Source organism: Temnothorax americanus, unplaced genomic scaffold, assembly GCF_048541705.1.
Source record: "Temnothorax americanus isolate GAGA-0224 unplaced genomic scaffold, ASM4854170v1 Scaffold91, whole genome shotgun sequence".
NCBI lineage: Eukaryota > Metazoa > Arthropoda > Insecta > Hymenoptera > Formicidae > Temnothorax > Temnothorax americanus.
Genome location: NW_027509814.1, coordinates 53,891 through 74,646, shown reverse-complemented (window position 1 = coordinate 74,646; position 20,756 = coordinate 53,891). Strand labels below are relative to the sequence as shown.

Below are 20,756 nucleotides of genomic sequence, written 5' to 3'. Positions count from 1 at the left end.
TCGCGGAATTCGCGGGCACGATAACGCGCCGCGCGGCCGAGAACCGGGAAAAAAAAGAAAGCCACAGATCGCGAAGGAAGGAGGGAAGGCAGACGGAGAACGGAGACAGATAACGGTTTATCTCAAGCGGGCTGGCCAGGGACGGTACGGGACGGGACGGGACGTCGTCGCGACGACGCAAGCTGCAAGGCCGTCGACGCGTGACCTTAATGACTAATCGGCCTGGCGACCGCGGAATTACTATCGCCTTATTTACGCGAAAAGCCGTCCCCGTTCGGTCGCGGCCAGCCGCGCGAGACACCGCGCGCTGTCAAACTCTTCGGGCGCGCGCGGAGGCCTGGACGCGAGCGGCCTGGAGGACGGTGATGAATGTTGACGGCGACGATGACAGCCGTCGCCGAGGAGCCGCGGGGGTCGCGGCGACGTCCCGGAAATCCGAGTCACCCGCGAGATCGGCGCTCGGCGTGCCCGCGATCGTCCAGCGGACGGTTCTCGGCCTGGCGCACGGCACGGCACGGCGCGGCGCGGCGCGGCGCGGCACGCGCGCGGCCCGACGTCGTGCGCGCACTCGCGCACCGATGACGTGTCGCGGCGACGGCGACGCGTCGCGCGGAGCCGCGACGCGCCGTCCCGGTCCCGAAGCGTACGCGGCGCGAGCGCGATCGCGGCGAGCAAGGGGCGCGAGGGCGCCGACAAATACCTCGTTTCTCGACGAGCTCCGAAATCTCCTCCCTGTTGTCGGCCATCTTAGCACCAGTCACACTGTCCCACAATGCACGCTGGGTAAAAACAAACGCGCCGTCGCCGTCCGTCGTCCGTCGCGGCGCTCCGGGACGCGCCGCGCCAGCGCCACCTGCCGCGCGCACGCGGAGGCATCTGTCAGTCGGCTCGCGAAGGACCGTGGACCGTGTTGTTGACGTCATGTTTGCCTGTCGTTCCGGCCGGCACGTGCGTCGTTGACGTCGAAAGAGTCCGAACGTCGGTCGACAACATTTATCGCCGTTCCTATATGCGTTGTCTTATTGTCCGAGTTTTTTCCCCGTCTCTCAATGATAATCCTGAATTAAAATTAGTTTCTTTCTCACTTTCCTTAATGCGCGAATATTGTGTTTCAATCGCGATCTGACCGCGCTGCCAGTGCTGCCTTAGCTCCTTTGTCAGCCTCTCATTCCTAATCTTTGACCCACCTACTTACTGCGGTATAATTCTTTGTAATAATAAACCGTTGTTGGTATTCGGTTTGTACGTTTGGTAACACAGGACTGCATTTCGCGGAAAACGTCAATTTTACGGCTGAGAAATGAACAAATCAAATGATCACGACAAATGTGTTTATATTTCAGTTTTTAGGAAGAAATTATTTCTCCAGAGTTTAAGATAAAATTCTTTAAAAACCGAAATGCATACCTTTAAAAATGATTAAATGTATAAAAATAATGATAATCAGCTATATTTTAATTTATTTTAATTCATTATGTTAATCTGCGTTTATAACATGAATATCGTACAAAATTAACTTGCTGTATGAAGTGATGAAATTTATGCAGTTGCGTCATTACGTTCTTCGCCACGTTATCATTTCTCCACGTTCCAAATGTAGCCAACGTTAAATTTCCCAAACAATATCGCTTTGCGTCGTACATTCTTCCCATCCTTCGTATCACGTATGTACGTTTTTCCCCACTCGGTTATCGCAATTTTAGCAATGTTTGACGTTCAGGCGTATAAAATATGCGTCACAGCCGAATATGCGATCCACGAAATTCCGGGAAAAAAAAAAAAAAAAAATTAATAGGAAATTACGAAATAGGCTCGGAAACGGATGCCAAGTTCCCCTCCTTCAATCCTCCGCTTTTCTTCCGCGCAAGTACATACATACACGTTCGGCATGACACACTTTCACATGCAGCCGCTCCTGGTACGGTACACGTCGGTCGTCCGCGAGCTAATATAATTCCGTTAGGCAATCCAGACGCGGCAGTCTTCGTGTGTTTTTCTTCAAGTTCGGTTTGCGCTTGTACGCGGCTCGCAAAATGAGTGATCGCACCGTGGTGATAGTGTCCGCCGTTAGGACACCCATAGGTAATGAAACGAGGAACGATACGTGACGCTGGCTGATAAAATCCCGCGTAGCAATGTTGCAATGCAATGTTTAAATTATCGAGGTCTAAACAAATGCGAAATTTGAATTCGAATGAGTCAGTGAGGTAAATTTCGAAGGTATTTTGCGCACAATTTCCTCGTAAGCGATAAAAATTCAGCGAGCCTTCGTCCGGGCGTTCATTCAGGTTATATATATTTTTTTACGAACAGCACAGAAATACGAGTATGTGAAAAACTGTCACAATTGTGTTGAATAAAAAATATATCTTGTAAAACAATGCATTAATAATAAAAATTGAATTGTGCACTGAACAAACGAATACATCTTATATTTAAATTATTCCTACAGAATAATTATTTCTATAATAAATGCCGTAAATAGAAAACTTGTTTTATATTTATTATTTATAACAAATTATATATCTACTATTCTGTAAATATAGGGTCGTACTGCGGAGCCTTATCTTCATTGAAAGCATCGGAGCTGGGAAGTGTCGTTATTAAGGAGAGTCTGATAAGAGCTGGACTGAAAGGATCAGATGTTTCCGAAGTCATTATGGGACAGGTATTTATAATTCTGGAAGAAATAAATGAACCAAATGATATATATATATATATATATATATATATATTTCAAAATCCAATCAGATTTATATACGTGTGGAACATACATTCTTATTGATTGGTCGTTTTTCAGGTACTTACCACAACCGAAGGCCAAAATCCTGCCAGACAAGCAGCGATACGCGCTGACATACCTATTCATGTACCTGCTCACCTAGAGAACATGTTGTGTGGCTCCGGTCTAAGGTACGTCTATTCTGGTCCGTGCGTGATTTATTTCCAATGTACGTTGTGCATACGCAATTGCACATTTGCAAATAAGATGATCTCGAATGGTCGATATAACGTGTTACGTACATGTCTTACAGGTCTGTAATGACTGGTTACCTTGCTATAAAGACAGGGGACAGCGAAATAGTTGTAGCTGGTGGTCAGGAAAATATGAGTAGAGCGCCGCATGCCACTTATCTCAGGACTGGTGTGAAATTTGGAAGTTGCAATTTAATAGATACACTGTTGGACGATTGTTTAACAGATGCCTTCCATGATATTCACATGGCGATCACAGGTAAAACTGGACATAGTTTTTGCACTGTAAAAATTCAAATTTAACATTTTTATTATCATTGGCAGCTGAGAATCTTGTTGAGAAGTATGCGATAAGCAGAGAGGCGCAGGATTATTACGCGAGCAAATCTCAGCAGAAGGCAGAGGTTGCTATCGGCGCTGGATATTTCGACAAGGAAATAGTTCCAGTTACCATTGCAGGCAAAAAGGAATCGGTTGTTGTGTCTAAAGATGAATTCCCGAAATTCGGAACGACCACGGAGAAACTTGCAAAATTAAAACCGGCGTTTAAACCGGTAGGTAAATATTATACATCTCCATATGTAAATTAGATGAAAAGAATATAACGCATTTGTATTTAGAACAACGGCACAGTTACTGCTGGTAATGCGTCCGGTGTAAACGATGGTGCGGCTGCTGTAGTTCTCATGTCCCAAGAAACTGCAGAAAGTAAAGGAATCTCACCATTAGCCAGTATTGTTGCATTCGCACATGTTGGAGTTGACTCTAAAATTATGGGCATTGGACCTATCGAAGCTGTTAAAAAAGTCGTTAGTATATTTGTTTTTAATTATTTCAATTTTAATATGATGTTAAGTCTTACGATTGAAAATACACGTTTATTTCAGTTAAAAAAAGCGAACTGGACTAAAGAGGAAGTGGATATCTATGAACTAAATGAGGCCTTTGCCGCTCAAGCAATAGTGTGTGTTCAAGAACTCGGATTAGATCCCGAGAAAGTTAATGTAAATGGCGGTGCTATTGCCTTAGGTCATCCTGTTGGCATGTCAGGTATGTATCGATGCTTGGACTTTCTCTAAAGAATTCTCATTTTATGATAAAATTTTGTGTTTTTTAGGAACAAGAATACTGGTCACTCTGTTACACACTTTAGAGAGAACGGGAAAGAAAAAGGGTGTCGCATCTTTGTGTATAGGAGGGGGAATGGGCATTGCCATTGCTATTGAAAGAACATAACGAATGTCTTCCTCTTATTTATATATATATTATATATATATATATATATCTTATATAAAATTTATTATATTTTTATTAAAACGTTTCTCGCTAAAAATGGCCTTTCTTTTACGTTATACATTGAATAAAGGGACATTTATTACTATGTTCTGTACAATGTCCATTCATTTTAGTTGTGTCGTACAACAAGTATTTGATTATTCAATCCCTTTTTAGAAATAATTTAAATATTTTTATGATGTGTGTATTTCACATAACAGAGTTTTAAGTAAAGATACTGAAATGTGAATTGTATTATGAAATATAATAATGTTGAACTGTCAAGTATAAAACATTAAAAAAGAAAGATAATCTTGGGACGTACATAATAAAATAAAAATTATACAAATAATATTTTAAATATTATTCGATTTCGTGTAAGACGGATAATTTAAAATCACAAAACAAATTAGATCTTTACAAGTCTCATTTATTTACGTTTCGGTTTTTGTTATATTCTTACTCTCTAAAATCTGTTCTACAGCCGCAAGGCCTTCCTGTTGTCTCTGTTGGGCACGTTTTGTTCTGTAAGTTGTTTTTGTACTCGTCATTTCCCTCGAAGGTCGGCTTAGTCGTTTTAATTGTTCCTTGATAGCTGGGATAATCCGTATCTTAAATTATAACATGCCTAAATTAGATGATAAAACGGGCAAGTATAAAAATGAGTTTCTCTATTTTATTAGAGAAACTGATAGTTTTTCAGCAATAACGTTAAGCAAATTTCAATGTCTTTAAATATGTATACAAGCACATTTATATTCAAAAGTTACAAGCTAAAAAGTCACACCTACAATTTTTAAAATACTTGTAAGATTTTCTCTTCGTTACAAACGATGTAAACACAATAAATTCTAATATTGTCATTCGCATTCCTATATTACATGGCTGACAAACTGAGTGGTACAGCAGGATAATATCCGCGATATGACTGTCCATCTTTATCAAAACAAAGGATAGGTTCCCCTAACGGTCTCTGTGTTACCAAACTGATATCCGGTATGCACAGCTTCGCGTGTTTCTTTATTATATGCCCCCATAAAGAGTCTACATTGATCGTCGAATCTTTCAGACAAAAGTAAGACCCCCAAAGTTTCGAATTCAAAATCTTCTCGTCCGGGTGTGTCAAAGAGTGATAGAGCATCCCTTCTGACATTTGTTCCTCGATTACGGCCAGCGTATCGCAACGTGCAAATGCATTTGGTACATAAATATCTTGTACGAGATTATCGCCGACGTACAAACATCGCTGATTAATTTTCCCCGTTATACGAGCGAGAAATTCTAACAGATCATTCCAGTTTCCCTGACTGTACATTTCGCCTCGTTTTAAATCTCGGCTCGCGATATCGGTTTCGTTATTATTTACGACGTCGAAGAACGGCCGATTGTTAATAAAAAACCCCGGTTTCCTCGCGTAACACACTACAATATCGAAGAGAGATCGCCAGTCCTCCCCGAGAGCGTAACTCGCGGTGAAACTCGCAAAGTCCGCATTCGATCCGGTAATGAGAAAGGTCGCGGATTTTTTCTTTACTTCTCTCAACCAGGAGATCGTGTCTGAGCTGCATTTACGCAAATATTTCTCCGGGTCTCTTTTAACATGGCCAAAGATCCCTTTGTTCGATTGGAAATGCTCTCTAGAGAACATGTAAAACAGTCCGGCCAGTATGTCGGGCCAGATATTATATCTGTCCAAGGGTGATCCGCGTTCCTCGTCGAGAGTGTCTACAGCCCGTGCAAACGCCAGACCCGCCACTATGTCGAAGTAATCCAGCGTGCTCCTCAATTTCTCGGACAGAGCACCGTTCCAGGCTGCCAGTACGTCGCGACAGAAAACATCCGTGGCCTCCCATCTTTGCTCCGGATATATCTCCCTTATTTGGTCCACGTTTAACAGACGCGAGCCGTGGCACGCTCTGCGGATAACACCGTCCGGGCTCAGCCTGAGCACGTTTCCCCTCTCCATGTCCAGCAACAATCCCTTCTGCATAAAGTCCAGATCGTCGTCTGTCAGCGGTAGTTTCAGCAGATGCTTCGCGCCGTATCCCCGTCTGTCCACCAAGAATCTAGCCAGCATCTCGTACTCCATGCGGACTAGATTCGTGACGTTGTAACGCAGCAGAGTGTTGTCCAGGTCGAAGCCGACGCAGTCGTAGTCCGTGAATCTGAACACGTCCATGTCGTTCTTGGCGAGTCTACTAGACGCCGTGGAATCGTATCTGTTAAAAACTGTACATACGGTCGTACCGGAAGGTACTTCTGCTTTATCAGTTACCCGTTTATGTACGGAGTAGTAGTGCCTGCGTACATACAATCTGACGGTGTGACGGTAAAGACCCAGGTCTCTGATCATTTCCAAGCGCGACGGGCAGGTGTTGGCATCGCGTGTGTCGAGTAACCCCGGCAGCTTTGCGTAAATATAGACTATACAGCGAGTCGACAATGGACGCAAGAACGTTTCAGGGCCAGACCGTGCAACTCCGACATAAAAAAACCACCTAAGCCCCAGATGCCCTGACCCCTAAAATGTCCTAAACACCTCGAGCGAGCGAGAGCCGGTTTTTTTTTTAGTCACGAGGCGGCGACATAACCCTAAACGGACGGTTGCTCGCGGCCGCGCGCTTTACCACCACTCCGAAGGTCAAAACGGAGGGAACCAAATCGCTGTACGCTCCGAATGAGAGGTGCACTCACGTTCAACGGGATGTGGACGCAGCGGATGTTCCTCGCCTGCACGAAGAACATGTCGAATTTGAAGGAGTCGCCGCGTGGATCCGTGAACACGCAGTCCCGCATCACGATGTTCATGTATCTGCAAAACGAGAGCGAGAACACGGCATGTTCAGAGTGGTGTGCGACGAGTCGTCGGGGGATCGCGAATATTTTCGAGAAAAGAGGGACACAGGGGTCCGGTCGATTTTTTTATGCCCGTTTCGCCCGTAAATGTCGCGCACCACCGTCGACGGGACGCAGATTTTCAAATACAACGACGATCGCTCGAACGATCGCACGTCGCACCGCGAAGAGAACGTTCACCCGTTTGCGCTTCAGTTTTTACTTACGCGTCGGCATGATCGACGACGCCGACGATCGTCGCCTCGTTCCGCAGGTCCACCGTCGTTCGGTGACTCTCCACGGCCTTCAGCACGATCGCCAGGGTGTTGTAAAAGAAGTGTTTCTCGCGTTTCGAGTCCTCGGACATCGCGGAGGCGAGCGTGAAACCGGAGCGAGTGACACGCAGCACGCAGTAGTACGCAGTACGCACGAAACTTTCGTCGCCGCCGGCGCGCGGTGGGCGGAGCGAACTGGGATCACGTGACGGATCACGTGACGGACTACGTGAGCATCGTGAATCGTGCGCAGAAGCGCGCGTTAATTAAGAACGAGCGTTTTGCGTTCGTATAAGAACGTATACTGTAGCGCGTTTAGGGTATTGTTATAAAATTATTTAGCACCCTTCATTCGGTTTAATTGATTTTTGATTAACTTTGTCATCCCTTTCATCGTAGTTGCATTGTTATATGTAACATAATCGTGGTAAACGACTCGATCATTTTTACTGCGAAACGTTTTTTGTATTCTGAATAAAATTATATTTATTTTATCTGAATTATATTTAATAAAATTATATTTTCTTTATCTGAAAATTGTTAAATTCACCTTCATACACATAAATTTCACAGCATCATTCATATTTTTATCTCGCTTAGATTAGAGTCGAGCAACCAATCAAATGAATTCTACTCTGCATAATTATTATTAAACATTTAGCTCCTGTATCTAGTAAATCAAAATGTAATAATTGTGAAAACGCGACTTCGTATTATAATAACTTCAATCAATTTGCTTCAAGATATGGATCTTGAAAAAGAAACGTTCATCACACACATACGAAAGTGCAATACGAAGTGCACGAGGCAGAGATAGGAAACAAAGTTTGAATTTATGCAAATGGAATACACGAGCGACGACAATTGTAACTCAATTTTCTCGAACGCATTAATTAATTCCATCGCGAATGGCTCATCTCGCTCTTTCGTTCAGAAGTTACGGGATGTTAAACGCGTTATCGTGGGGAGATTCGATTTGTCCTCGTATTATACTACCACCGTGAACCCGATGTCTATATATAGTCACTTATATAGCCGTCATTGCTAGAGGAATTAGGTTACTTCCCAACGGATATACAAAGGGGTCTTGTAAATGGTCGTATCCTACATGCATCTAAAACAATCACGCGCAAATATTTCCGTGTAACTGTTACCTCTTATTATCACCGTTCGCGAAACATTGGAAACCGATATGATTTCGATTGAAATCTTCTTGCGAAAGCCGCGAGTAGAATATAATTGATCATAACATACGTTTCACAATAAATAAAATGATTCCAGAGAATGGTGTCTAATTGTAAGTCATCTAAGTCGTCTCAAAATTTTTAAGACGTTTTATGAAAATATCGAAAAAAACAAAGACATTTGTAAGATGTTTTTAAAATATCTAATGTCCCAATTTGTAACGCTTTTAAGAAATTGTTTTAAGATGTCTTTAAGATGTCTCATTTGAATTTTATAGACGTACGTAATTTCAATAATCTTGTTTAGACAGTAAAAAAAAAATACATTTGTAAACAAAAAGAGCTAAAAATTGCTTGATTTAAATCGGTAAATTAATAATTTAATATACGTATAATTTTGATAACGATCCAATTCAATATCTATTTAAAGAAAATTTTATATAATTATTCTTAATACGTATTTTTTGTAACTTTTCAAAATGCAACACGAAAACCTGTATTAACAATACGAAACATTTTTCTTATAAATGAGCATATCCCACATAGTAGGATCATCCAAAGTCTTATTGTTATTATATAGATCAATATAATTATATTCATCTTTTGTCTATCAATGTTCGTACCCTGGCCTTACGTCACACGTTTCGGATTTGATGCGGGCTCTTACGCGTTATGAGATAACGATTCAGCACTCTTCGCGATGTCGCTGCTCCAACATCACCGCTGAAGTCTCTTCCCTCCTATCCCGCTCTCATTCGATTTCCTCTACCTTCCACCAGTTCAACGTGCCTTGCCGTTCATCAATAAGCATATGATGCAGCGTCGATCTCTCGAGTCGGCGGTTTCTGCGAAACTCATCGAGCAGGAGCGGCATTTTTGCTCCCTTCGGCGTTTATTATTCGGTGCCGTGCGACCCGCCGTGATGAGTGCCTCCTTCCTGTGATCTACCGGTCTCTCTTTCTCCTCGCGACACATCTCCGTTCATCTGCCTCACGCGCCCCTCTCTCCCCTTTCGGTGCGTGCCTTTCGTCTCCCCGGGTCCTCCCCCGACGCGCGCACTAATCAACTTCCTGGATGGGGCACATTATCGGCCTGATTGCAGGCAGATCCCAACGCCGCGGCGCGATATACCTAGCCCACCGGCGGCGGCGCGGGCACGGCGCGCGGCGGCAGATCTATCCGATCTTCTCGGCAAGTCGATCGCGCGCGCGAAAAAGCATCGTCGGAAGCTCTGCGGATGTCACTCCTGCCCGCAACCGGCGCGGTGCAATGATCCTGAACGTAATAGACCGGTGGTTGTGACCTCCTTCGGGGCCTTACTCCGTCTCCGTGTCGTCTCATCCCCCAATCCCCCCCGTCATCGTCGGGGCCAGCGTTCAGCTCACCGTGCGTGCGCTTGTGCAGCCCGTCCTGATGGTTCCCGGTGGTTCGCGCGAAAGGATCGTCGTGTGTCGCGAGATGCGCTACCAAACGCTTTGCACGTGCCTCGATAATCGTTCGCGAGAAGAGGTGTTCGCCCGCCGAGTTTGATTTTCTGGATTCTAGAGAACCCCAAGAGAAGAAAGCGAAGCGAAGGATTATCGTGATAATCCAGGGAGAGATAATCGCGGATTTTCACATATACGCACCTTATTTTTCTACGACATCAGTGGAAGCGTTTTAACTTCGCTCTCTGAAGCGAAGCTAAAAATAGGATTCTTTAGTTCTTAACGTTGTAAAATTTTAGATAATCTAGTTGCATTAAAGAAAAATAATTTTATTTCTTAATAATTCCCCCACACAGACAAACTTGTGCGAGAAATATCGTACGGGGATAATATACACGTTTCCTCTACACCTGGTAATCCAGAAAAATTGTAGACGCGTCATCGTCAGAGTGTCTGAATAAAATCAAGATGATCGTTAAACGAGGCACAGCGCATCAGTTATGAAGGCCGCGGGATGAAGACTCGCGAGGCCTATCCCGACATTCCTCGTGCTACGTCTCACCTGAAATCTTGAAGCGACGTATCTTCGAAGGTTTAAAAGGATGTCTTTGGGGCAACGTATTTCCGGCGCGGTTGCGGTTCTCCGGGGAGCCACGACCGAGGCCAAGGAGGGCGGCGGCCACACGTAAAAGATTTCTTATGCTTTTACTGAAAAAATTCCGAGCTGCTTCTCACCTGGAGTATATATTCCAGGTCGTGCGTGGAGGAGATCGAGAAGATGACGTCCGAGGAAGAGATCGAGGCCAAAGCGCAGCACAAAGTGACGGCGCTCGACAGGTTACAGATGGTCAGTAAACTTTTTTAAAGGATCGAATTTACGTAAGCGTTGATAAAATTTTAAGTGCGTCGACCCTCAGTATTCGGTACTCTTAATTTGATTCTTTAATTATCTTCGCGACAAAATAAGCGATGAAAGAACGAAGGAGGGTGCATTGTGATTAAAATTAAATTCGTTATTTTCTACGGGAGAAAAATGTCACGCAGCGTGCGTTTAGGAGTCTATTAAGATTTCATTGCGCGTTATGGGGAATGTAGGTGATAGAATGGATGGGAAGTAACATGCTTCTGGCACTGACCATCGCTGGAGTTTTGATGGGTCTGGGTCTCGGGTTTCTGGGTCGATTGGCCAATCCCACGCCGCAATTTATAACCCTCGCCAGCTTTCCGGGAGAGCTTCTTATGCGGATGCTGAAGATGTTTATCCTGCCACTCATCATCTCGTCGTTAATTTCCGGTAATTATAATTCAACGACAATTGGATCTCGAGCGGACAATGAATGAAAAGAAGAAGAAAACAAAATTCAATTACGTAAATATTAATAAAAACGAAAAATTGAATTTCGTATTGCAATAGGGATATTATATATACGCTTGAGACTTTCCGACTCGCCTCTGTCTTTCCTCTTCTGGCGAGGTACGAGCGATCACTTGCTTATTTCAGGAATGGCACAGCTGGACGTTCAAAGATCAGGAAGGATAGGAATCAGAGCGTTAACGTACTACTCGATAACGACCATTCTCGCCGCTATAGTGGGCATCGCGATGGTGCTGATGATCCATCCGGGTAATCCACAGATCAAAAGTACGGTCGCGGCGGTGGTGAAGGCCGAGGAGACGAAAGTCTCGACCGTAGACGCGATCCTCGATATAATTCGGTACGGAAAAGCAGCCTCTGTGTAGCACCACGACGGCCACAATATACGCGTCCGAAATCTCTCTTTCATTCCCAGAAACATGCTGCCGGAGAATCTGGTGCAAGCGTGCTTCCAGCAGGTTCAGACTTCTTACGTGAAGAAGAAAGTGTTCGTGATCGGCAGCGCGAATCAAAGCGAGTACATATTGGAGCCGACCTTGGTTTATAAGGACGGCACGAACGTGATGGGCATGATCGTGTTTTGCATCATCTTTGGCGTGCTCGCGGGCCAGTTGGGACCACGCGGCAAACTGATGGTGGACTTCTTCGTGGTGTTGAACGATATTATCATGAAACTCGTCACGATCGTCGTCATCTGGTACGAAACAATACGACTAAATAATTCACCTTAGCATCGCGTACAAGTTCGAGGAACAATTGATATTACACACATTATTCAATTTTATTTTCATGCAAGTTTCTGGAATATATAAATCAATAAAACTTCAAATATTAATTGAATATTTTAATTAATTGAGATATATTGAAGCTTATATATATAAAGGAAATAAAATCCCCTTTTCTCTTTTTATGACAATGAAATTGGTAATCGCTGTAGGTATTCTCCGTTTGGAATTATGTGTCTGATAGCTGGAAAAATCATGTCGATCACAAATCTAGCGGCAACCGCCGAGATGTTAGGTCTGTACATGGTGACAGTTGTATTAGGCTTGATGATCCACGCGATCATCACGCTGCCGTTGATCTACTGGTTTATAACCCGAAAGAATCCAGCGGTGTTCTTTAGAGGCATGATGCAAGCCTGGGTGACGGCCCTGGGAACCGCTTCGAGGTAATCATTGATTTGCTCAGCACGCATATTTATACACGTGTATAGAAACATTTTTAAAATTAATTTAAACTCTTTGCGATCATCATTTTAAAGTTCGTTCAATGATTAGTTAATCCAGAGATTATCTCAAAGTTAATTGAAAAATGGCCTCACACGGATTTATATTCATGAAATCAATTGTGCATAAAATTCCATTTTCTGGCATGGCTATAACTTCTTAAATGAATGACAATGACATAATCGATACATGGGTTTATAGTGCGGCTACCTTGCCTATAACTTTCCGTTGTCTCGAAGAAAACAACAAGATCGATACGCGAGTGACGCGCTTTGTTGTGGCGGTCGGTGCCACCGTAAATATGGACGGCACAGCTCTTTACGAAGCCGTGGCCGCGATCTTCATCGCACAAATGAATGGAATCTCATTGGGATTCGTTGAAGTCATTACCGTCAGGTATACGCATTTCATGAATGGAGTACGATTTCGTTTCTTCTTGAAATTGCTAGTTATTTCACTTTAAGCTATATACAATTGAAGAAAAAAGGATCATGATGTATCTGATCATCGTTAAAAAAATGTTTTGCCTCAAGATTTGCTCTTTTTATAGTCTTACGGCTACTTTGGCGAGCGTTGGAGCCGCAAGCATCCCCAGCGCAGCCTTGGTCACCATGCTGTTGGTGCTAACTGCCTTGGGTCTCCCTACGGACGACGTTTCTCTGTTATTCGCTATCGACTGGATGTTGTAAGTTTTACATGCCTACTATTACAGTGCCTCGATAAAATTATAGAGTCAAGAGTAAACTTAATCGCTCTGTTTTAAGGGATCGGATCAGAACCTCGATCAACGTTCTGGGCGATGGCTATGGGGCTGGAATAGTCTATCACTTAAGCAAAGCGGAGCTGGATAAGATGGACGAGGAAAGGAAAGTGGAGACTTTGGAAACCGGAAGGCCTTTCGAGATCGTCACCGAGATCTGTCGAGAAGAAACAAAAGCACACGAGCAAACCTCCGAAACGAAAATCTGAGGTCTTCCCGCAGATTTCAGCAAAGTGGCGCTGTTTCGCCAGGAATTTTATCCGTCAGTTCGCAAGAACCAATACTTGTCCTTGTGTTAAGTATATATTTGTGTAATGCAATTGACTTTCACTGCCGAAATCGAGTTATTCCCGTGAGTTAAATTTAACACCCATTAAAATAAGCTATACATATCATTATTAAGGATGCCGTAGGTATGACTTGGATTTTATTTAATGATATGAATCAATTTCCATTTTTGTAGACAACGTTAGCCAATAGCGAGTGGATAAAAACATTAAAAACACTGAAGTAGAAAATGAGCATGTTGAGTACAAACTAGTGGAAATTGTGTATCGACTTCATATTTCTTTCCCTAGTGAGTGAGAGATTCTTTTACTTTAGAATATCAAAGAATGTACGTAGAAAAATAATCATGTACAGTAAAATAAAAATATAAAATGCAATAAATTATTAAGATGTTCAGCGATCGACGACATATAAAGAAGAAATGTTATATCATGAATAAATTTAAGCGTTTTATTTCAATGATTAAGGATAATATTAATTATTGATTAAAATAATAGCTGTTGATAACGGTGATTAAAATGGTGAACTATTTGCACGAATGTGTTCACAGTCGTTGCATGTATAAGTATACATTTGTATATGGTTACCAGAGTAATCTTCATCAAATAATTGTAATTCAGTAATTAATAATTTATTATGCAAATATATATATTTTATGTCTATATATATATATATATATATATATATATATATATATATATATATATATATCATACATCCAATAAAGACAATATGGCTCCTATATATCTCTATTGCATTGCTTATATATTTTGTCTTTCTACTTTTACGTTCAAATATTGGATAATAAATATCGCGATGTGTGAAAAGTGCATTCTATATACATATCGACATATTTGTACAACATCACGTGAACGCTTCATCGTTTATTTGGTCTCAGTATCCGAAAGGCTTAAATAATATAAATACAATGACTGGCTTATTATAGTAATTATGTAGCTTTATATATATTTAAATAACTGCGTGATGTCACAATTGCCGCGAGCCATCCGTCCTTTCCCTTCTCAATAGACGTGAACCATCCCATATAAAAATCTAATCGCAATCATTAAGAAATGTACCGCATTCTAGTATCGCGCAATATATAAGGCCTGTTCTTTTCAGCTGAACTTCTTGCACAGTTCAGTTTTCATGTTGGAGAGAAAAAAAGAGAAGATGAACCGAGCAAGAAGTTCAGCTGAAAAGAACAGGCTTGTAAAAACATATTACTTGTATCAATTGTATTGTGAAAAAGGATACGTCCAGAATAACACGTACGTCTGTAGAAGATTTTACAACAGTTAAGGAAAACAATATAGACCAGCCTCTGAAAATTAATAATCATTCCTCAGGAATCATTCTAAAGGATACGCAAAGCCCGCCAAAGAACCCGTTGGTTAAGAGATGCCGCCTGCTAATGAAATACTTCCTCCACTGGCCGCCGGCCTTCGTCAACAGCATCGCCTACGAAGATGGCTCGTGGCATTATGTAAAATAGTTTCTAATATCATCACGGCGCTCTTACCCACAGCCCGAAAACCGCAAAGACGTAAAATCCGAATCCGTACAGCCCGGTCAATCCTAGCAGTCCAGCTGTACCGCCCGATAAAGCTGCCATTGAGATCTTACAGTATTCCACAACCGCGGAATTGTTTGCAACTGCCGCCTCGCTGTATGCGACGATCTCTGCAACACGTAATCGTGTTTAATAGCTTTATTCAGTAATATTCGACTAAATATAAAAAAAAAAATTATCGAAACTTCTCTGGAACTTCGAAAATTAATCTACAATTCAGCCTCATCGACCGTGACGAGCTAATTATGTTACTTCGCGGACTAATCAGATAAACTGCGACTGATTTCAGTAATTTATGAGCTCCTGCGTCTGAACGGCAAATAAATAAATAACAAACATAACCTCTAAGAGATTTCCACGGTGTTTCTCGACTTTCTCGCGTTTATCGCAGTTGCATTAATTTTCAAGGTAATTATCTCACTTACCGCCGCTTTTTTCCTGCTTCGTTTTTATTTTCCTCAACATTACTTTGTTAATTAGCGGGATGTTAACCTAACAGCGAAAAAAATAAAGGAACGAGTGTACGAACAATCCAACAATCCTGCTAATCCAGAATCCAGTCATTCCAGTCTGTCCAGTCAGCCAAATCAGCTGCTCCACTCGAGAGTTTCGAGACACGTCAGCTTCTGCGCATTCGAGGAATTGACGCATGGCGGCAAGTTCAAAGATCGTCATATAACTCAATTATCAGACGATAGGTAAGTAATATATTACTACGTTTACGCGAGCGTTACTTCTGTAGTAACTTACGATATATCACTCGTTTACGCGGAGTGAATTATCGTAAGTTACTACAAAATCCCGTTTACGCGAAGGACGTATCGTAAGTTATTACAGAAGTAACGCTCGCGTAAACCTAGCAGTAGTAAAGTAAATTATGGGATTAAATATTATGACGTGATGTCATCTCTGCGCTTGCGTATTGCGAGCAAAGGTTATCAATTTACCTTTCCCTCTCGCGCACCCAACTTGAACACAGATCTTTCAATAGGCAATTCCCTTTTCCAGGTATATAAGTTGTTCTAAGGTTAAAACCTGCAGCTGTACGATAGACAATTGCCTGTCAACCGTCTATCAACTATCAGTCGATTATTAACAATTGTAATGGCACAGTAAGTATGTAGTGAACTTGGGTCAGATTAATACTCTTCGATAATTATCGTTAAAGAAAGGTTTATAGAGCACGCACATTGTAGATTGTGCTTTATTTATTTTCCGAAGAATCCATTCCGCCACGTGTCCCTGTGACAATGATGTATCGATGTATCACATTGAAAATCTTGGCAAGGATCCGGTGGCAACAAAAGCGAGATTCCTACAAGATTATAATAGTCGTTTGCTGAAATTTGAGAATGTTATAAACCGAATATCGCCTAATGATTTATTTAACGCAATAGCTTTTGCGTCAAATTAAATTCTGAATTTTAATTCAATACAATATGTTCGTTTGTTAAAAATATATGAATCTGATACATAAAATTATCAATAAGTTCTTGATAAATTGTTTTGACAAAATGTATGCATATAATTTCTTACACAATATATATTATATAAAAATAACATATTTTTTCAAAATGTATAAATTAAATGTATATATTTATATATATAAATAATTTCTTACATGATATACATTGTGTAGAAATTGAAACCAATTCAATAATGAGTATAATATCTTACGGAACAAAAAATTAATTGTAATGAGTGCAATAATGACCACTTTCGAAATATAGAAAATTCAAGTTATAATAATTTAATTTCCTATTGTTCTATTTATTACTACGAATTTTGTGGTCACACCGAGAGCTTTATCTTACAATTAGCATCGCTGTCGCGGATATATGTAAACTACTCAAGAACAATGGAAAAAAAAAAAATAATTTGTAAAAAAAATAAGGTATCAAAGAATAATATCGAATAATAAAATTTCAAAACCATAAAAAAATTGTCAATTTTTTACGTATTAATTTAAAAATCATTGACAACCCTCAGATGATTTCGACGTCGCGACTGCGATTTCCCGAAGCTTCCTCCGCAGGTGGATGATAAGAAACGCGCGGAGCGGTTCGCTCGGCTCGAGGCTGAAAATAGCCGTCGCTCCGCTCGGCTCGGCACAGCTCCGCGAGCTTCGGCAGGTATTCCGTCGCGGGGGCTCGATCTTGCGCGGTCAGGAAAGCAGGAGGCTCGGTTCCCCGAAGAATCCCTCCGGCCGAGAGTGAAAAAACACGATCCCTTGACCCTGGTGCGTTTGCGTTCGCGAAGTCGTGATTTCTACGCGAGGTCGCGAGACTAAGAGTTCGCCGATTTGTGACGAGGTGAGTTCTCTCTCGGTGAATCGTCGCGACTCGCGATTAATTCTCATTTGTTCTCATTCGTGGACACGCGCATGTGGATTTCGAGAACGAAACCACCGGTTGCACCCTGTTACACATATAAGGGTGTGCATGTGTGTGTGAGAGACTGTGTACGCGCGTGTGTGATGTGACGTGCTTCTCGAAAATCGTGGTGCTTTTTTTTTGCGTGGTAATCCAACTTTCTTAACTAATTAATAAATTCTCCGGAGTAGTTTCCTAGAAATGTTTTATAAATGTGACTTCTGTACGATAAATTAGGAATATTATCCAAAAAATATCATGCATCTCACGATAGCGATCTTACGTGTAGCTTTAACGCATGCTACATAATCATTAATTTAATTTCAGAGACAGGCTTGGTTAAATGGATGCTTAATTACCTGAAAAAAGTTTGATGTGTTTTGCGTTTTATACTTCACATTTTCGTGCGATTTTAAATTTAGCAGACAATCTTAAAATTAAAAACTCCGTTTTATATTCTTATATACAATGCTGCTTTCTAGAATAGCTTCGCCAGAAACGGCAGAAAGACATTATAAAATTATTTAAAGGACATTTCTCAGTTGGAATCGTTGGAATCTGTTAATTTTAAATTGACTCAAGAATCTTTTTAATTAAATCTCACATACTGTGTATCATTACGAAATAATATTTGAAAGCAACAGTAAATCGTCATTTCCGATATAAAACGTTCAATATCGCGAACGATAAAGATACAAGAAATATTTATAGAACGTATGTCAGACATATAGGTAGAGATTTCATTGATTTCTATGAAATTTTTATTTCATTCATTCCGAAGCGATTATTTTGTCGCGAGCATCGTAGGACGTAGATTATACCCACAGTTAACGCGATTCTTATTACTATAACTGAATATTTGCGAGTTTTTCTAAAGATAGACATTCACACGTGCTACTCGAGAACCATCCTTAACCTTCGATTAACTGATTAACACATTAAATGCGACAACGGGGAGACGAGCTTCGCTAAGCGTATGGAGATATTTCGGTAAGCCATCGCGGATGTATCTATTTCTGCCGCGTTGCTGGAAATAGCCTCTCAGAGAAGGTAAAATCAACCAGGCGTAATTCTGTGTCGATGCATTGCATCGTCGCTGCTAAAACTGTAGTTTTTTTGCCATGTTAGAGAAAGAGAGTATAAAACTTTTACTTCAAATTGAAATATAAACTTTTTATATAAACAATATATTAAAATATATTGCGAAATGCATCCAATATCTTTGGACGTCATTTACATCACTTTCAACGATTTCGATTATAAATTCGAAAATAAATGAAACTTAGCAAAGCATTCTGATACATAGCAGATATTGATTTTTCATACTTTTAAAAACGTTATTATTTATCATAAAATTATTTTCTACGTGCTGTATTGCGTGTGATCTATTTATCGTAATGAAAATCAAAGAAAGGCATAAGAAATTTGTGCATAAATTACGACAATTATTAAGAACTAATTTTAAGCTGCCTTACCAGTGAATGTATTATGTTAAATCAAAATAGCAGAATTTAATTTGACGCAAAAACTGTTGCGTCAAATAAATCGTTTGATAATATCTGGCTTGTAACATTCTCAAATTACAGCGAACGATTGTTATGTCATATATATACATGTACTTATTAAAATGTCATATATTTAACGAAGTGCTATACCTACTACTTGTGTAAAGGCTAAAAACTGTTTAAGTGCTTATAGCTTAATGTTATAGTTAACATCTTGTATTTCCTTCATCGCTCGCATTCAGTGTAATGTATAATAATATCGTTTGTCAATCAATAACTGGTACTTCTGGCCCTAATATGCAAATCGGAACTGGAGTATCGACGATTACCAACTGCTTTGTACGTAACATAAGCGGACTGAATCAATTATTCTCTCGTAATCCGAGAGATACTTTCTAATTCTGTAACATAATCTGACGGAGCACTCACACATGACTCATTCATGAACCCTCGCCTTTGCGTTCATCAGTGAAGAGATGTGTTTGCTCGAAACTATTTTTACACGTCTGCAAAATCGCTGAAACACACCCGTCTCGTCATGTGCTACTTGGAATTTTAATAACGCGTATGAGAGCATTAATAATCGAGGCTGTTTACGACACGTGTACACAACACTACTCCATTTCCGAAGATTTGATGAATCCAAATAACATAAAGACTCCAGATTTTCTTCTTAATTAAAAATAAAATATATAAAATTCTAAGACTTAAATTGTCAAAAAAGAAAGCCATTCATATAGAAGACTATTCCATTCTGCTTTAAGTTACCGCAACACGATTGCGCGTTTTCATTCTTGAAAACTACCCTCATCGCGTTATTGAGATTTATTCGAAAAGGAAGGAAGGAAAAACTGTCCAACGATATTTCGCGGTGAGACGGATGGCTGCGTAACGCGAAAGCCGCGTAAACCCAGCCGTGGGATTTTTCGCATTAACGGAATCTCGAGCATGCGGAATTTGATTGAAGGTATCGGGCGCTTGCGCGAGAGACGTCGCCGTCGGCGAGCGGTCTGGGTGCCATCCGATCAGCAGTGGGTGATCGTCGGTGCCCTACGACGGTTCAGCGCGTCGTCGACGTCGATTCTCTCGACGAGACGGAAGAGGCCAGGGGTCCGTGTGTAGCGTGACAGGGAGAGCATGCCGTCCACGCAGAACCGTGCATGACCACCGCGTCCGTTTCGAGCATCGACAAGGGTGCCTCGGACACGAAGTGACACGCGAGATACGCACGCACACCTGCGTACGCGTACGCACGCACGAGCGCGCAGGGGCGACGCAGACGGAGGAGGCTCGTCGCGTGAAAGCGCGCCGAAGGGATGGCCGACAGCGAGGGTGGTTCCGAGCAGGACGACGTATCATTCCTCCGTACGGTAAGTCGTACTTCGCTATGTGGGACCTGTGAGATCGCGTGATAGATGAAGCCATTGGCTTCGAAGTTTAAAGGGGTGTCGGAGAGATTGTGATCAGGAAGCTCGCGTAATGTCAGTGCGACGATATAAGATTGCTATCTTCTGGCATGCGAAGGATAATAACTCAGGAAAACAATGCTAATAAGAATCTCTCGTGATTAATGGTCCAGAAATGTCAAGATTATTATCAAGGGCGGAGAAATCGTTCGAGTTTGCGTGAGAAGAGATTATCGCATTTTTCATTAACAACTTACTTACAAATTATTTTCTTTT

The 20,756-nt window shown here is 41.5% G+C and overlaps 7 protein-coding genes across 47 annotated transcripts in view; 3 read left to right on the top strand and 4 right to left on the bottom strand.

Annotated features, from left to right (window-relative positions):
* LOC143908294 (uncharacterized) overlaps nucleotides 1-854 on the bottom strand; it is a 155,743-nt gene extending 154,889 nt beyond the window's left edge. For 8 of the 11 annotated variants that reach the window (XM_077425860.1, XM_077425865.1, XM_077425875.1 and 5 more), the window contains exon 1: nucleotides 701-761. In XM_077425860.1, coding sequence (XP_077281986.1) covers nucleotides 701-746 — 46 coding nt within the window. In that variant the 5' untranslated portion in view covers nucleotides 747-761. Of the gene's footprint in view, nucleotides 1-700 lie in introns of all 11 variants that reach the window. The other 3 variants (XM_077425870.1, XM_077425878.1, XM_077425883.1) reach the window with 1 other exon arrangement.
* A 401-nt stretch (nucleotides 855-1,255) lies between these two features.
* Nucleotides 1,256-4,914, top strand: Acat2 (Acetyl-CoA acetyltransferase 2). 2 transcript variants are annotated; one of them, XM_077425909.1, is made up of 8 exons: nucleotides 1,256-1,918; nucleotides 2,547-2,668; nucleotides 2,801-2,913; nucleotides 3,036-3,235; nucleotides 3,301-3,530; nucleotides 3,597-3,785; nucleotides 3,864-4,026; nucleotides 4,094-4,914. In XM_077425909.1, exons 1-8 carry the CDS (start codon nucleotides 1,732-1,734, stop codon nucleotides 4,210-4,212), a joined length of 1,323 nt encoding a protein of 440 aa, XP_077282035.1. In that variant the 5' UTR covers nucleotides 1,256-1,731; the 3' UTR covers nucleotides 4,213-4,914. The 2 variants fall into 2 exon arrangements, with proteins under 2 accessions (XP_077282035.1, XP_077282036.1); XM_077425910.1 differs by lacking the exon at nucleotides 1,256-1,918 and adding an exon at nucleotides 1,925-2,082.
* LOC143908297 (U7 snRNA-associated Sm-like protein LSm10) lies at nucleotides 4,661-7,534 on the bottom strand. The gene is made up of 3 exons (XM_077425911.1): nucleotides 7,314-7,534; nucleotides 6,946-7,063; nucleotides 4,661-4,862 (listed from the first exon to the last, which is right to left on the bottom strand). The coding sequence occupies exons 1-3, from the start codon at nucleotides 7,451-7,453 to the stop codon at nucleotides 4,686-4,688; spliced, it is 435 nt and encodes a 144-aa protein (XP_077282037.1). The 5' UTR covers nucleotides 7,454-7,534; the 3' UTR covers nucleotides 4,661-4,685.
* On the bottom strand, nucleotides 4,935-6,939 carry Nt5a (5' nucleotidase A). 5 transcript variants are annotated; one of them, XM_077425906.1, is made up of 2 exons: nucleotides 6,527-6,939; nucleotides 4,935-6,449 (listed from the first exon to the last, which is right to left on the bottom strand). In XM_077425906.1, exons 1-2 carry the CDS (start codon nucleotides 6,559-6,561, stop codon nucleotides 5,129-5,131), a joined length of 1,356 nt encoding a protein of 451 aa, XP_077282032.1. In that variant the 5' UTR covers nucleotides 6,562-6,939; the 3' UTR covers nucleotides 4,935-5,128. The 5 variants fall into 5 exon arrangements, with proteins under 5 accessions (XP_077282032.1, XP_077282033.1, XP_077282034.1 ...); XM_077425907.1 differs by having other exon boundaries at nucleotides 4,935-6,446; XM_077425908.1 differs by having other exon boundaries at nucleotides 4,935-6,480; nucleotides 6,564-6,939.
* A 1,869-nt stretch (nucleotides 7,535-9,403) lies between the features above and the next one.
* On the top strand, nucleotides 9,404-14,024 carry Eaat-2 (excitatory amino acid transporter 2). The gene is made up of 9 exons (XM_077425844.1): nucleotides 9,404-10,657; nucleotides 10,726-10,819; nucleotides 11,068-11,266; nucleotides 11,474-11,687; nucleotides 11,763-12,044; nucleotides 12,285-12,518; nucleotides 12,778-12,972; nucleotides 13,127-13,261; nucleotides 13,341-14,024. The coding sequence occupies exons 1-9, from the start codon at nucleotides 10,575-10,577 to the stop codon at nucleotides 13,543-13,545; spliced, it is 1,641 nt and encodes a 546-aa protein (XP_077281970.1). The 5' UTR covers nucleotides 9,404-10,574; the 3' UTR covers nucleotides 13,546-14,024.
* Nucleotides 14,025-14,495: 471 nt separating this feature from the next.
* On the bottom strand, nucleotides 14,496-15,784 carry Emc6 (ER membrane protein complex subunit 6). The gene is made up of 5 exons (XM_077425849.1): nucleotides 15,623-15,784; nucleotides 15,147-15,307; nucleotides 14,993-15,085; nucleotides 14,882-14,901; nucleotides 14,496-14,677 (listed from the first exon to the last, which is right to left on the bottom strand). Exons 1-5 carry the CDS (start codon nucleotides 15,660-15,662, stop codon nucleotides 14,647-14,649), a joined length of 345 nt encoding a protein of 114 aa, XP_077281975.1. The 5' UTR covers nucleotides 15,663-15,784; the 3' UTR covers nucleotides 14,496-14,646.
* A 1,163-nt stretch (nucleotides 15,785-16,947) lies between these two features.
* Ryr (Ryanodine receptor) overlaps nucleotides 16,948-20,756 on the top strand; it is a 41,147-nt gene continuing 37,338 nt past the window's right edge. For all 26 annotated transcript variants that reach the window (XM_077425837.1, XM_077425830.1, XM_077425820.1 and 23 more), the window contains exons 1-2: nucleotides 16,948-17,509; nucleotides 20,042-20,444. In XM_077425837.1, coding sequence (XP_077281963.1) covers nucleotides 20,391-20,444 — 54 coding nt within the window. In that variant the 5' untranslated portion in view covers nucleotides 16,948-17,509; nucleotides 20,042-20,390. The remainder of the gene's footprint in view (nucleotides 17,510-20,041; nucleotides 20,445-20,756) is intronic.